Source organism: Oncorhynchus gorbuscha, linkage group LG03, assembly GCF_021184085.1.
Source record: "Oncorhynchus gorbuscha isolate QuinsamMale2020 ecotype Even-year linkage group LG03, OgorEven_v1.0, whole genome shotgun sequence".
NCBI lineage: Eukaryota > Metazoa > Chordata > Actinopteri > Salmoniformes > Salmonidae > Oncorhynchus > Oncorhynchus gorbuscha.
Window position 1 is genome coordinate 69,835,255 of NC_060175.1, and position 14,616 is coordinate 69,849,870.

Consider the following 14,616-nt stretch of genomic DNA (forward strand, 5'->3'; position numbering starts at 1 on the left):
GAGAATCTCGTCAACAAAAGATTGGAAAATGGCTGGAGCATTTTCAACCCATACGGCATGATGAGGTACTCATATTGGAAAGATGTGGTACTAAACACGGTTTTCCACTCATCCCGGATTCGCACCAAGTTATATGCACTCCTAAGATCCAGTTTTGTGAAGATGCATGCTCCAGGTAGCGGGTAACTGTACCCCACTGTGATAAAATGTAGATCTCTATAGTCAACTAAAAATAAACTAGGTGATGTGGAAGGCCGAATGTACCCCTGTCCCAGAGATTTGGTGACATATGTCTCCATAGCCACCGTCTCCTCCTGTGACATACTCCTGGGAAGTGTATATTTGAGATTCTTCAAAGTAGCCACCCTTTGCCTTGATGACAGATGTGCACACGCTTGGCATTCTCTCAACCAGCTTCATGAGGTAGTCACCTGGAATGCATTTCAATTAACAGGTGTGCCTTGTTAAAAGCTATTTGTGGAATTTCTTTCCTTCTTTTTGAACTCTGGGGGCGGTATTTCATTTTTGGATGAAAAACGTTCCCGTTTTAAACAGGATATTTTGTCACGACAAGATGCTCGACTATGCATGTAATTGACAGCTTTGGATAGAAAACACTCTAACGTTTCCAAAACTGCAAAGATATTGTCTGTGAGTGCAACAGAACTGATGTTACAGGCGAAACCCAGATAAAAATCCATTCAAGAAGTGCCCAATATTTTGAAAGCGCTGCATGCCAATGACTCCTTATATGGCTGTGAATGGGCTACGAATGAGCTTATGCTTTCTACGTATTCCCCAAGGTGTCTACAGCATTGTGACGTCTTTTTCTGCATTTATGTTGAAGAATAGCCGTAAGGGACCACATTGAGCAAGTGGTCACATGATGGCTCCCGCAGAAAATCTTGCGTAAAGTACAGAAGTAGCCATTATTCCAAGCCATTATTCCAATCGCTTCTAATGAGAAACCAATTGTCCCGGTGGATATATTATCGGATATATATGTGAAAAACACCTTGAGGATTGATTTTAAACAACGTTTGCCTTGTTTCTGTCGATATTATGGAGCTAATTTGGAAAAAAGTTTGGTGTTGTAATGACCGCATTTTCCGGTCGATTTCTCAGCCAAACGTGAAGAACAAACGGAGCTATTTCGCCTACAAAAATAATATCTAACTGGGAGTCTCCTGAGTGAAAACCTCCGAAGTTCTTCAAAGGAAAATGATTTAATTTGATTGCTTTTCTTATTTTCGTGAAAATGTTGCCTGCTGCTAGCAGGGCATAATGCTATGCTAGGCTATGATAAACTTACACAAATACTTGTCTAGCGTTGGCTGTAAAGCATATTTTGAAAATCTGAGATGACAGTGTGATTAACAAAAGGCTAAGCTGTGTCTCAATATATTTCATTTGTGATTTTCATGAATAGGAAGATTTTCTAGGGATATTTATGTCCGCTGCGTTATGCTAATTAGTTTGAGGCGATGACTACGCTCCCGGATCCGGGTTTGAGAGTCGCAAGAAGCAATGCATTTGAGTCAATCTGTTGTGTGTAACAAGGTAGCCCTATTTGGTAAAAGACAAGTCCATATTATCGCAAGAACAGCTCAAATAAGCAAAGGGAAATGACAGTCCATCAATACTTTAAGATATGAAGGTCAGGTAATGCGGAAAATGTAAAAACCTTAAAAGTTTCTTCAAGTGCAGTCACAAAAACCATCAAGCGCTATGATGAAACTGGCTCTTATGAGGACCACCACAGGAAAGGAAGAACCAGAGTCACTTCTGCTGCAGAGGATACGTTCATTAGAGTTACCAGCCTCAGAAATTGCAGCCCAAATAAATACTTCATAGAGTTCAAGTTACAGACACATCTCAACATCAACTGTTCAGAGGAGACTGTGTGAATTAGGCCTTCATGGTCAGATCTCTGCAAAGAAACCACTACTAAAGGACACCAATAAGAAGAAGAGACTTGGTTGGGCCAAGAAACACGAGCAACGGACATTAGACCGATATAAATCTGTCCTTTGGTCTGATTAGTCCAAATTTGAGATTTTGGGTTCCAACCACCGTGTCTTTGTGAGACACAGAGTAGGTGAACAGATGATCTCCGCATGTGTGGATCCCACAGTAAAGCATGGAGGAGGAGGTGTGATGGTGTGGGGGTGCTTTTCTGGTGACACTGTCAGGGATTTATTTAGAATTCAAAGCACACTTAACCAGCATGGCTGCCACAGCGTTCTGCAGCGATATGCCAGCTCTTAGTGGGACTATTATTTGTTTTTCACCAGGACAATGACCCAAAACACACCTCCAGGCTGTGTAAGGGATACTTGACCAAGGAGCGTGATGGACTGCTGCATCAGATGACCTGGCCTCCTCAATCATCCGTCCTCAACTCAATTGAGATGGTTTGAGACGAGTTGGATCTCAGAGTGAAGGAAAAGCAGCCAACATTTGCTCAGCATATGTCGGAACTGTTGGGAAACATTCCTCATGAAGCTGGTTGAGAGAATGCCAAGAGTGTGCAAAGCTGTCATCAAGGGAAAGGGTGGCTACTTTGAAGATATAAAATATAAATATATGTTTAAAACTTTTTGGGGTTACTACATGATTCTATGTGTTATTTCATAGTTTTGATGTCTTCACTATTATTTTACAATAATATTTTATTGTATTTTACAATAGTAAAAATAAAGAAAAACCTTTGATTGAGTAGGTGTGTCCAAACTTTTGACTGGTACTGTATGTACAATTTGTATATGATGTTGACCTGAAACAAGGAAAATGATATAATAATTAAAAATATATATATTTAAAAGAGAACTTGAGGTGGCAAATAAAACCACCAGCCGGCCAATTTGTTTATGATGCTGAGTTGAAACAAGAAAAATTATATTATAATAAAAAATATTTATTTCTAAATGAAAACTTGAGGTTGCAAATAAAATCACCAGCGGGTTTTATTTGCTAGGGGAACCCTGGTATAGAGTGTGATTTGTGAAGTGAATCAATTCGCCCTCCCCCCGTTCAGCTTGAACTGATTTTATTGCTGAGGATGAGAGCTTAAGGGTTCCCTCCTCTCCTAGGCCTTCTCCAGCATGGCTTTACAGCAGAATCTCTGGAGATTATGACGTCACGGCCCATAGTTTGCGGACAGGGAATTGAATCACCCATTCAGGGATCACCGACTAGGATTAAGTGTGGGTAGGTAGTAGCAGGTAGCAAGTGAATGATTGGGAGCCATTGGTTACTGTACATGTACTGTATGTCTCTGTGAAAGAGTACTGAAGTAACTGGAGAGGTTGGATGGTGGGGTTTTGCTAGCATCCTACTGAAGATGAAACATCAGTGATGTGAGAAGTTTGGGTTTTGTGGAACTTCTCTCAGCTGGAAAAGTGAGCATACTGAGTGGTAAGTCGGCTGCACTGTATTTATACAGTCAATAGGATTCTATCTATGAAAGTACATATTATTGCATTAGCACTTGGCATTGACAGTGTTCTGGCTTGTATTGCTATAGGCGTGTATTGCTATAGGCTACTATAGTCTTGTATTGCTATAGGCGTGTATTGCTATAGGCTACTATAGTCTTGTATTGCTATAGGCGTGTATTGCTATAGGCTACTATAGTCTTGTATTGCTATAGGTGTGTATTGCTATAGGCTACTATAGTCTTGTATTGCTATAGGCGTGTATTGCTATAGGCTACTATAGTCTTGTATTGCTATAGGCGTGTATTGCTATAGGCTACTATAGGCTTGTATTGCTATAGGCGTGTATTGCTATAGGCTACTATAGTCTTGTATTGCTATAGGCGTGTATTGCTATAGGCTACTATAGTCTTGTATTGCTATAGGCGTGTATTGCTATAGGCTACTATAGGCTTGATGCAACACGCTTCTGTTTCAATGTCATGTTTTCTTTTGGAAAGACATTAACCACTGTTGTGTTAATCAGACGTTTTTTCATCCCCTAACCAATTTATCCTCACATGCCAAAGAATACTTAATTAGGAAATCTATTTGATTGAGGACAATTAGGATTCCAAGGATAAAGACTGTAAGAGGTGCAACTAACTTTCATGTCATTTCCAGCCTGTCCAACCTTGGGCAAGACCACCAGACCAGCAAGATGAAGGTGAAATGGACCAAGTTAGGCATGGTGGTCTTTTTGCTGATATCCTTGGTCATGACGGGATGCTTTATTTGGCAGTACAGGATGCCAAAATTAAAAATAGGTAAGAGTCAAAAGAGAATTTCCCATCCCACGTGTGGTTCCATACATCCACTGATTCAAGAGCCATTCTTGAATTGTGAGTGTGTTCTAATGGGAGACCGTTGAGGTGTAGCCATTTCGCCCAAGCAGACAAAAATACTTCGATGTGGGTTTTAACATGGAAACACTTTTGTACATGTGGCTTCCTTATCCTCTTTGGCTTAATTGCTCGTTTGCAGGGGCTGCTGGGGATTACACAAAGCTGCTGGATTACCGGGCCCTTTAATGCAGGCTTTAACACCAGGGGCGGGAGGGAGGAAGAGTATGAAGTGGTACGAAAGTAGGTGTTCCTGTACAGGACACATACTGTAGATCAGGCATGTGCACAGATAGGGGTCTACCTGTGCCCTGAACACCTGTCCCGTTGTCCTCTCACTCACCAAGTGTACTTTTGGGTGGTTGTATAGTTATTATTTGTATTATAATTATACCACCACCCTCTGCAGCATAAGATTTGAGGAACACTTGATTTATATCATTATCAATTTTTGTTCTGGTTGGCTGACAGCCTATGCGCAGCAGAGCGAAGCAGAAAGACATAGAGAGGAGCAGCTGCATCTGCGACCCTCTGACCTCCAACCCTTCTTCAGTCAGGGTTTGCACTGTGTCAGGGCAGGAGAGCAGCAGCAACACAGGTAGTCTACACTCTAGCTACCCACCGTACAGTGCCTTCAGAAAGTATTCATACCCCTTGACTTATTCCACATTTTGTGGTGTTACAGACAATGACAAAGTGAAATCTTGTTTTTAGAAATGTATCTAATTCACATAAGTATTCCCACCCCTGAGTCAATACTTTGTAGAAGCACCTTTGGTGGTGTTTACAGCTGTTACATAGTATTTTTGGGTAAGTCTCTAAAATATGAAGAGTGGTACTCAGTAATGTGTTGTGTCCGGTTTTGCCCCTAACATAAAGCTTTGTCTTTAGGACAAAAAGTAAAACATTTGCCACATTTTATGCAGTATTTGTGTCTTGTTGCAAACAGGATGCATGTTTTGGAATATTTGAATTCTGTACAGGCTTCCTTCTTTTCACTCTGTCATTTAGGTTAGTATCTTGGAGTAACTACAATGTTGTTGATCCATCCTTAGTTTTTTCCTATCACTGCCAGTAAACTCTGTAACTGTTTTAAAATCACCATTGGTCTCATGGTGAAATCCCTGAGCAGTTTCTTTCCTCTCCGGCAACTGAGATAGGAAGGACACGTGTCTTTGTAGTGACTGGGTGTATTGATATACCATCCAAAGCCTAATTAACAACTTCACCATGCTCAAAGGTATATTCAGCGTCTGCTTTTTATTATTTATTTTTTTACACATCTACCAATTGGTGCCCTTCTTTGTGAGGCATTGAGAAACCTCCCTGGTCTTTGTGGTTGAATCTGTGCTTAAAATTCACTACACTAGTTGCTATCTAGAACCTTAAGGGGTTCTTCGTCTGTCGCCATAGGCTCAGGTGGGTGCCCTTTTTTCATTTTGAGCACCTGCCCCGTGAAAGGTCTGTGCACGGCCCTGCTGTACATAGCCTGGTACAGAATAACATAAACTGGCAACAGAATGAGTATTGTCTACCATTTGTAACACAGACAAATCGTCACATCAGATAGTAAATTACACAACTAACATGTGAGATAAGGTGACCTAAAACAACCGCAATGGTTAAATGTCACCACTTTAACATAATGGGACCATGTTGCCAAAGAGAACTGGATGAACCTCCCTCACTCAAACAGTCTTTTTCTGTTGCAACTGAAAATGATTGGCGTTAGTAGACGTGAACTGGCTTAACGGCCCAGTTTGGTACCACGTGAAGTGTGATTCACCACCTGCACTTGTTACACCCCCTTTCTTTCTGTCCACAGGCAATGTTGTGAACATTGAGGTGAAGGAGGAAAAGATGTGCCCTCGTTTCCCTGAGCCAGTACTCCTGGAACATCCCATCCCTGCACTCAAGGAAGCATTAGAAAAGGTCAACAATAACATTTCAAATCGTGAGATCATGAATGGAATTTGTTTGATAACAAACATGAATTAGACAAGCACTAGACTATATATAAACAGACATGTGTAGCTGCCTATTTGGCATTGACTTTACTTTACTTTACTTTGTCAAACATGACAGATTTGCCCTGTGTTGTTTTTGAGGCAGAAAGCACAACATGCACATTTTTCTTCACAAGATGCCATTTTTTTCCCCCATACAGATAGATGTTGTCCTAAGGTTGAGTATTCATGACACTACACTACCAGCTCTGTCTGCCATCATTGTCTTCAACGACTCTGTGTTGTGGAACGGAAACTTTGGCAGAAGGAACGGGAGTGATCCTTCCTCGCCTCCACCCAACGAATACACAGTGTACAGGTGAGCTCTGCTCTCCTCTGTTGTTAAAACATTTGTTAGAAGCATGTTAGATGCGATGTACATGAATTCTGTGACAGATTTGTGTCTATGAGAGTATTCGGAGATTTGCCACAAAGGTGAATGGTTGTAGGAGTAATAACACTCAACAACTGTTTCCCCAACAGAATTGCAAGTCTCTCAAAGATCTTCCCGACACTGATGCTGTACAAGCTATGGGAGGAGGGGAAGGTGGCCTCCTTGGATGACCCTTTGGAGAAGTATGCAGCAAACTTCACCATCAAGAACCCGCTGGGGAAGCGGCGGGGAGTAGTGGATGTCAAGGCTGGTTCTGACAGAGACACCCAGCCACGCTCTCCCTCTGTCACCCTGCGCAGGATGGCCGGTCAGCTCTCTGGTGAAGGCACTCTTCCTCTTCATGACTGTACATTAACCTTAGCTTACCTTGGCCATTGCGTGAGTGGAGAGAGAGGCTATACTTAGATCGAGACTTGTCCCTAATGATGGCGGTAATAAGCTCCTGGCCTATTAGCCTTTTGTCCTGACCAGATCCCTCGGACTGTATGTAATGTAATGTACTGTACTCTCACGGGATTAAAACTGAGGAAAGCACTACGTGATAAAGGGAGTTCCCTTGTACATTCCTTTGACTCCAGAACGTTTGACGTTCTTTTGACTCCAGAATTTGTTTCGTCTTCAGGGTTACCCAGACGGCTTCGGTCAACAAATCTACTCTGGGGTGGAGACACAGACGCTGCTATAGATCTATTACAGGATGATGTCCTGGTGGCAGACCCAGGCACCAAGTAAGATGCACCTCATTCCCCTTCCTGTTAAGAGCTTATCCAGTCAATTTTGGTAAAGGGTGGTGGTGATTTAATGTGACTGTGACATGGGGTTGCAGGTTACCCTAGTGATTAAGAGTGTTGGGCCAATAACCGAAAGGTTGCTGGTATGAATCCCGAAGCCGACTAAGGGAAAATCTGTTGACGTGTCCTTGAGCAAGGCACTTAACCCTAATTGCTCCTGTTTCACTCTGGATAAACGTGTCTGCTAAAATGACTTAAATGTAAAAATCACCAATACTTCCTCTCGCTTCCCTAGATGTCACTACAGCAACGTGGCCTTCTCTTTATTGGCTAATGTCTTGGCCGAGAACTTTGCAAAATCCGACTACGAGAGCTGGGTGTCCGACAACATCCTGGAGCAGCTGGGGATGGAGGACACAGGCTTTGATATAACCCCAGCCATTCAGAGCCAGATGGCAGTGGGCGTGTACAGCAGCGGCCAATCGGCACCGCTCTACGACCTGGGCTGGTATCGGCCCGCTGGCCAGATGTACTCCACGGCGGCCGACATGGCCAAACTAGCCATGGTGCTTCTAGGGGCTTACAGCCGGCCCCTCCTCCAACATGACACCCTGAAGACCCTGCTGACCCCTCTGTTTCGCTGCCACCAGGGCTACTTCGCCAACTACACTGGCACGCCCTGGGAGGTCAACGAGCAGCTGGGCTACGAGGTGGTTCGTAAGGACGGAGACCTGGACGGCTACGCCACCACCTTCTCCCTGGTTCCCCGACTGAAGCTGGGCCTGGTGGTGCTGATGGCCGGGGTGAGGCCGCCAATAATGGACGGGGATCTGGTCACTCAGGCCTACAGCCATCTCATCCCAGCCATGGAGAGCGCTTTCAGGAATGCACAGCGCAAGCTCTCGCCACCGCCCGACCCCACGCCCTATGTGGGCCTCTTCACCTACCAGAACATGACCTTCTATGAGATAAAGGCGAGTTTGGGCGGGGTGCTGGTCATGCAGCAGTTTGGGCCCCAGGTGGACACCATGATGCTGGCCAAGTACAGGACTATCAGGCTGGACTTCCTGCAGGAGAGGGTGTTCAGGGTGGTGTTCGAGGGGGAGTACCCCTGCAAGCTGAAGGTCAACAGCATCTCAGTGTCTCTGGAGACCCAGGACAGGCAACTCTTTAACTTCTATTATTTCAACGAGAAGGGCGTGTCGCCTGGATTCGACTCTCCTGGGCTCAACACTTACAAAGTGCTCCGGATAGCTCGACGGCCAATCTTCAACAGTTAAACCCTGAACTGTTTTTATTGTATGGAATCACAGATGGAATTCTGGATTTTAAGTGGATCATTTCAGAGCCTGAACAGTGTGCAGAGACTTTGGAATTTTAATTTTTCTACCCTTTCAAATGCTTATTTTTTTAATGTGTATGACGTGAATGAGTGAATGAGTGAATGAGTGAATTGTTATTTTTCTTACAGTGAATGTCAGAGGGCCTTGTTATTGTGTTCTGTAAAGTAGTGCAATTGTAAGTCGTTTTATAATGATCTTATCTTCAATGTCAATTGTCTTCCATGCAAATATCATGCTGTCTCTTGTGTGAAGTTATTCTTATTGAATGATGCCTCATTAAGGTTACATGAAGGTTAAATTAAATGGGTGCGTTATATTGTTTGTTATACTGTGGTGACACATTCTTTCTGTTACCTTGTTACTTCAATGAAAGAAGCTGTCGTCACTATGATAGTTATTTGTCTCACGACAAAATATGACTGTGGTGACAATTCTGTAAGCAATTCTGTATGTCCACTTTTCTCACTTTTAATTCATTTAAGTGCCTCAAATGACCTTGGGAAAGAAAATCCTGTTGTCTAAATGTTTTGTCTCCACATTTTAGATGGCAAGTGCAGAGCTCCCTGGCCTAAAGGAAAACTCCATCCAAAAACGATATTTGTGGATTTGTTTTGTTAGTCCATTGTTGATATAGTCCCAAAATGTTTTGCATGTCAGGAAAACAAGTTTCAAGATATGTAACTTTCAGAATACAATAATACTGCATTCATACAATGCAATTATACAAAATTGAGTAGAGTCCATATGCTGTCAACACAAACTAAAAGAATAAAAGAAACGTCCTCTCACTGTCAACAACGGTTATTTTCAGCAAACTTAACATGTGTAAATATTTGTATGAACATAAGATTCAACAGCTGAGACATAAACTGAACAAGTTCCACAGACATGTGCCTAACAGAAATTGAATAATGTGTCCCTGAACAAAGGAGGGGGTTAAAATCAAAAGTAACAGTCGGTATCTGGTGTGGCCACCAGCTGCATTAAGCACTGCAGTGCATCTCCTCATGGACTGCACCAGATTTTACAGTTCTTGCTGTGAGATGTTACCCAAGGCACCTGTAAGTTCCCGGACATTTCTGGGGGGGAATGGCCCTCACCCTCACCCTCCGATCCAACAGGTCCCAGACGTACTCAATGGGATTGAGATCCAGGCTCTTCACTGGCCATGGCAGAACACTGACATTCCTGTCTTGCAGGAAATCACGCACAGAACGAGCAGTATGACTGGTGGCATTGTCATGCTGGAGGGTCATGTCAGGATGAGCCTGCAGGAAGGGTACCACATGAGGGAGGAGGATGTCTTCCTTGTAATGCACAGCATTGAGATTGCCTGCAATTACAACAAGCTCAGTCCAATCATCCTGTGACACACCGCCCCAGACCATGACGGGCACTCCACCTCCAAATTGATTCCGCTCCAGAGTACAGGCCTCGGTGTAACGCTCATTCCTTTGACGATAAACGCGAATCCGACCATCACCCCTGGTGAGACAAAACCATAACACGTCAGTGAAGTGCACTTTTTGCCAGTCCTGTCTGGTCCAGCGACAGTGGGTTTGTGCCCATAGGCGACGTTGTTGCCGGTGATGTCTGGTGGTACCAGCCTTACAACAGGCCTACAAGCCCTCAGTCCAACCTCTCTCAGCCTATTGTGGACAGTCTGAGCATTGATGGAGGGATTGTGCGTTCCTGGTGTAACTCGGGCAGTTATTGTTGCCATCCTGTACCTGTCCCGCAGGTGTGATGTTCGGATGTACCGATCCTGTGCAGGTGTTGTTACACGTGGTCTGCCACTGCGAAGACGATCAGCTGTCCGTCCTGTCTCCCTGTAGTGCTGTCTTAGGCATCTCACAGTACGGACATTGCAATTTATTGCCCTGACCACATCTGCAGTCCTCATGCCTCCTTGCAGCATGCCTATGGCACATTCAGCAAAATGTGCAGGGACCCTGGGCATCTTTCTTTTGGTGTTTTTAGTGTCCTAAGTTTTCATTACTGTGACCTTAATTGCCTACCGTCTGTAAGCTGTTAGTGTCTTAACGACCATTCCACAGGTGCATGTTCATTAATTATTTATTGGTCATTGAACAAGCATGGGAAACAGTGTTTAAACCCTTTACAATGAAGATCTGTGAAGGTATTTTGATTTTTACTAATTATTTTTGAAAGACAGGGTCCTGAAAAGGGACGTTACTTTTTTTGCTGAGTTTATGACTGAATCACAGTAAAAAGAACAAAACCCTATTGAGTTTGTGGTTTACTAAGGGAACCGGTAAAAAATGTCATAATAAAATCAAAGAAATTGTGGAATAGGGTCCACCTAAGTCTCAATTTTTGATAGTGACTAAACAGGAACAGAAAGTTAAGGCTCTATTCAATCCGTATTGCGTCATTTCAGCATTACAGCGTGATTGAAATTTAAAGGCATTGTTCCCACGTTAGTAAAAACTGCATTCACTGTAAACACTGCATATGTCAGCTCAATGGAAAATGACCTTTAAATGTCTATCACGCAATCTGTAATGCTTGAGCGATACAGATTGAACAGAGCCCCCCCGTTAATCTTTCTGAAATGGACACTATTTATCAACACAGCGTACAGTAAAAGATGTATCATATAGAGACAAGAGAAATATCAGAGGGTAAAACCCAATAAAACATCACATCTGATGCCTCTCTTAGCTTCTCTTACTGTTTTCTGACCATATGAACAGTGTCAGGTTATTTATGTCACCATATAGACCTAATAACCAGCTATTTATTAACTAGAGATAACATGCTGTAATTATTACCAATCATATCCTTTTTGAGCCCAGGTTGGAGTCCAGTCAAAAAAATATATTTTTATATCAAGAGAGAAACCCAGAAACAGAACATACTGTATCACAGAGAAAGAGAAAAGAGGAAGACTGCTCTCTATTTTCCTGCTCCTCGTGGCTTTTTGCCAGATGTCTAATGCGGTTCTTGTCAAGGTAAGTGTCAATCAGCACTTTGGGAAAAACTGAGCTTTTATGAATATGTACTTGAATGAGATTTGATGCATCCACCCTGATATGTTTATCTAACTTTGTAAATCAGTACGTTTATTTTTTTGTTGTTTTTCTTTCTAACATCACTCTTAGAGAGTGAGCTGGACACTATTATACCCATTGTGCCTAGCTGCTGCAATGATAAATTTTTGTGTTCTATTCTCCCGCCAGGAAGGAGATGTCCTATTCTCTCTGGAATCAGTGAGGAAACATTGCTGTACAGTGAAGGGAGGTTTAAGCAAGACCAGCACAGTGGCTGTGTGCGCACACCTTTCTCTCCCTGAAGAATTCATGCCTTTGTGCCAAAGCAAGGACGCCGGGGTATCCTTTGCAAGGTTAGGTGAGTTAAAGCTGCACTCCATAACATTTTCCAGTAGGGGGCACACGTGAGTAAAACTGCATCCGGAGCCTAGGTGAGGACCGGGTTGGGAAAACAAACTAATTAGCAACTGAGCTTCCCAACTGTAATTTTGAAAAGGAGTGACCCGATGATTGGGTGAAAAACATTGGCATTTTACCATTTATTTTCAAATATGGATAATAAAGTGTTGAAAGTCCATTGGCTAATTAGTGGATTATTTCTGTAACATTGTGAAAAACTATAAATACCGTGTGTGTGCATGCACACACTTCTAAATGTACAGTATTTAGATGTGTCGGTATGCGCTTGTATAAATACTTAAAGGAAGAGTATCTGTGGTAATTGTAGTGGTTGTGAACGGCAGGTGTGGTTGACCATCCGCATGCCTGTGAGATCTGCACATTTGCTACATGTACTGGCTGTTAAAAGGGACACCTGCCAACCTTTCTAAAAGACGACATCCCATTTCATTTTCTTTGGTCAGTTTCAAGCAAAATATGTTTGGAGTAAGATTAATATTTGTCAATTGCTGTAGTTGGTTTCTCACCATGTCAGATTCTAATAAGCTTTATACTCATACTGTTAGTGGTCATGGCATCTCAGCCTATGCACTAGAGAAGCAGATATAAAATACATTTTTGTATCAGCCAGTTGAATAGTTCTAATGAATTATTCTCTCACTTCCCCTGTTATTGATTGATGTGTATAGGAGACTCCACTCAAAATATATTTCAATTAAATGTATTCACTAAGTAAAATATTCATAATAAATGATGGTACGGTCTTATCACTGCAGAAACGTGTACACAGATACCATTTTAAGGTTTTATTTTTGGAGTATAAAATGTGGTATACAAGAACTAGTTCCATAAATACAAAATACTCAACAAGTTTAGAACTTGAAGAATGAAAAGTGAGTTTCTAATCCTAAACATCAGATACAAACATGATGCCGATGACACTTTGGTTTGAGGGTTACAGCAGGTTTCAAAGTCTATTAAAAAAAAAGGCCTGCAGGACATGATGCAGTGATGACCAAAAAAAACATTGAGTGATTATCTATTAAACTCTGCATTTCATTGCGTAAACGATCCCTACAATATGATACCGAGCACAAAATGGAATTGGGAATGCTGCTTTTCCCAAAAATGTATTAATTTAGATCATCACTAAAATCTATTCAAATGTCACAGGTTTTTCAACCAAAATAGGTGGGGGAACCTAAACGTCCCTCCATGTTCCTGTCCAATTAAAACCCTAGTAGTATATCACACAAAATAATACAAACTTGGAATGACAGTTGATTTTTCTTAGTTTCGCACTAGAGTTTGTAAGAGTAATCGATTGCCATTTCCCCAGACTTTCTGGAGGCCAGGGACCCTACCTGGTGGCTAGTTTGACAGACAACTACATATGGTTAAGGCTTGTCCCTTTGAAAATGTCATTGACACAGGACAATAAATTAAGAAAGCAACCAAAATGATTCAAATTTAGAATCCTTACAAACACCCGTTTTCTAAAAACACAAGAAGCAAGAAATAAAAAGGATGCAATGATTTTAGGCTATTTTGTTGAATTTATATACAAAAATACTTCAGAAAGTATCACAACCCACCTATTCAAGGCATGAACTGTAACATTTTGTGTACTGTCCTGTGCAGTGGATGGTGTTTATAACCTAAACTCAAAATACAGTCCTAGGCAGGTTAACCACTTTCCCGCAAAGACTGAAATACCCAAAACGCCAACTTCCAGTCAAGAATCAAATATACACCGAGTGTACAAAACATTAAGAACACTTTCCTAATATCGAGTTGCACCCCCCTCCTTTTGCCCTCAGAACAGCCTCAATTTGTCGGGCATAGCTTTCACCTGGATTCACCAGTCTATGTAATGGAAAGAGAAGGTGTTGTGTTTTGTAAACTCAGTGTATATTATCAATGGAAAAGTAATCCAGACGCAACTACCTCACAATTAAAAAGAAAAGACGGAGCTAAGTATATAAACTCAGCAAAAAAAAAGAAACGTCCCTTTTCAAGATCCTGTTTTTCAAATATTATTTGGATTTTTACGAATTACTTCACAGATCTTCATTGTAAAGGGTTTAAACACTGTTTCCCATGCATGTTCAATTAAGGTCACAGTTATGAAAACTTAGGACACGAGGCCTTTCTACAGTCTCACAAACACCAAAGGAAAGATGCCCAGGGTCCCTGATCATCTGCATAAAAGTGCCATAGGCATGCTGCAAGGAGGCATGAGGACTGCAGATGTGGCCAGGGCAATAAATTGCAATGTCTGTACTGTGAGATGCCTAAGACAGCACTACAAGAAGACAGAACGGACAGCTGATCGTCTTTGCAGTGGCAGACCACGTGTAACAACACTTTCATAGGATCGGTACATCTGAACATCACACCTGGGGGACAGG

General features: G+C 42.2%; 1 protein-coding gene across 2 annotated transcripts; it reads left to right on the top strand.

Moving 5' to 3' along the window:
- The first annotated feature begins 3,196 nt into the window (after positions 1 to 3,196).
- On the top strand, positions 3,197 to 9,315 carry LOC124031806 (putative beta-lactamase-like 1). 2 transcript variants are annotated; one of them, XM_046343486.1, is made up of 7 exons: positions 3,197 to 3,417; positions 4,101 to 4,243; positions 6,144 to 6,250; positions 6,486 to 6,643; positions 6,808 to 7,037; positions 7,341 to 7,446; positions 7,745 to 9,315. In XM_046343486.1, exons 2-7 carry the CDS (start codon positions 4,138 to 4,140, stop codon positions 8,727 to 8,729), a joined length of 1,692 nt encoding a protein of 563 aa, XP_046199442.1. In that variant the 5' UTR covers positions 3,197 to 3,417; positions 4,101 to 4,137; the 3' UTR covers positions 8,730 to 9,315. The 2 variants fall into 2 exon arrangements, with proteins under 2 accessions (XP_046199442.1, XP_046199443.1); XM_046343487.1 differs by having other exon boundaries at positions 3,197 to 3,401.
- The last annotated feature ends 5,301 nt before the right edge of the window (positions 9,316 to 14,616 follow it).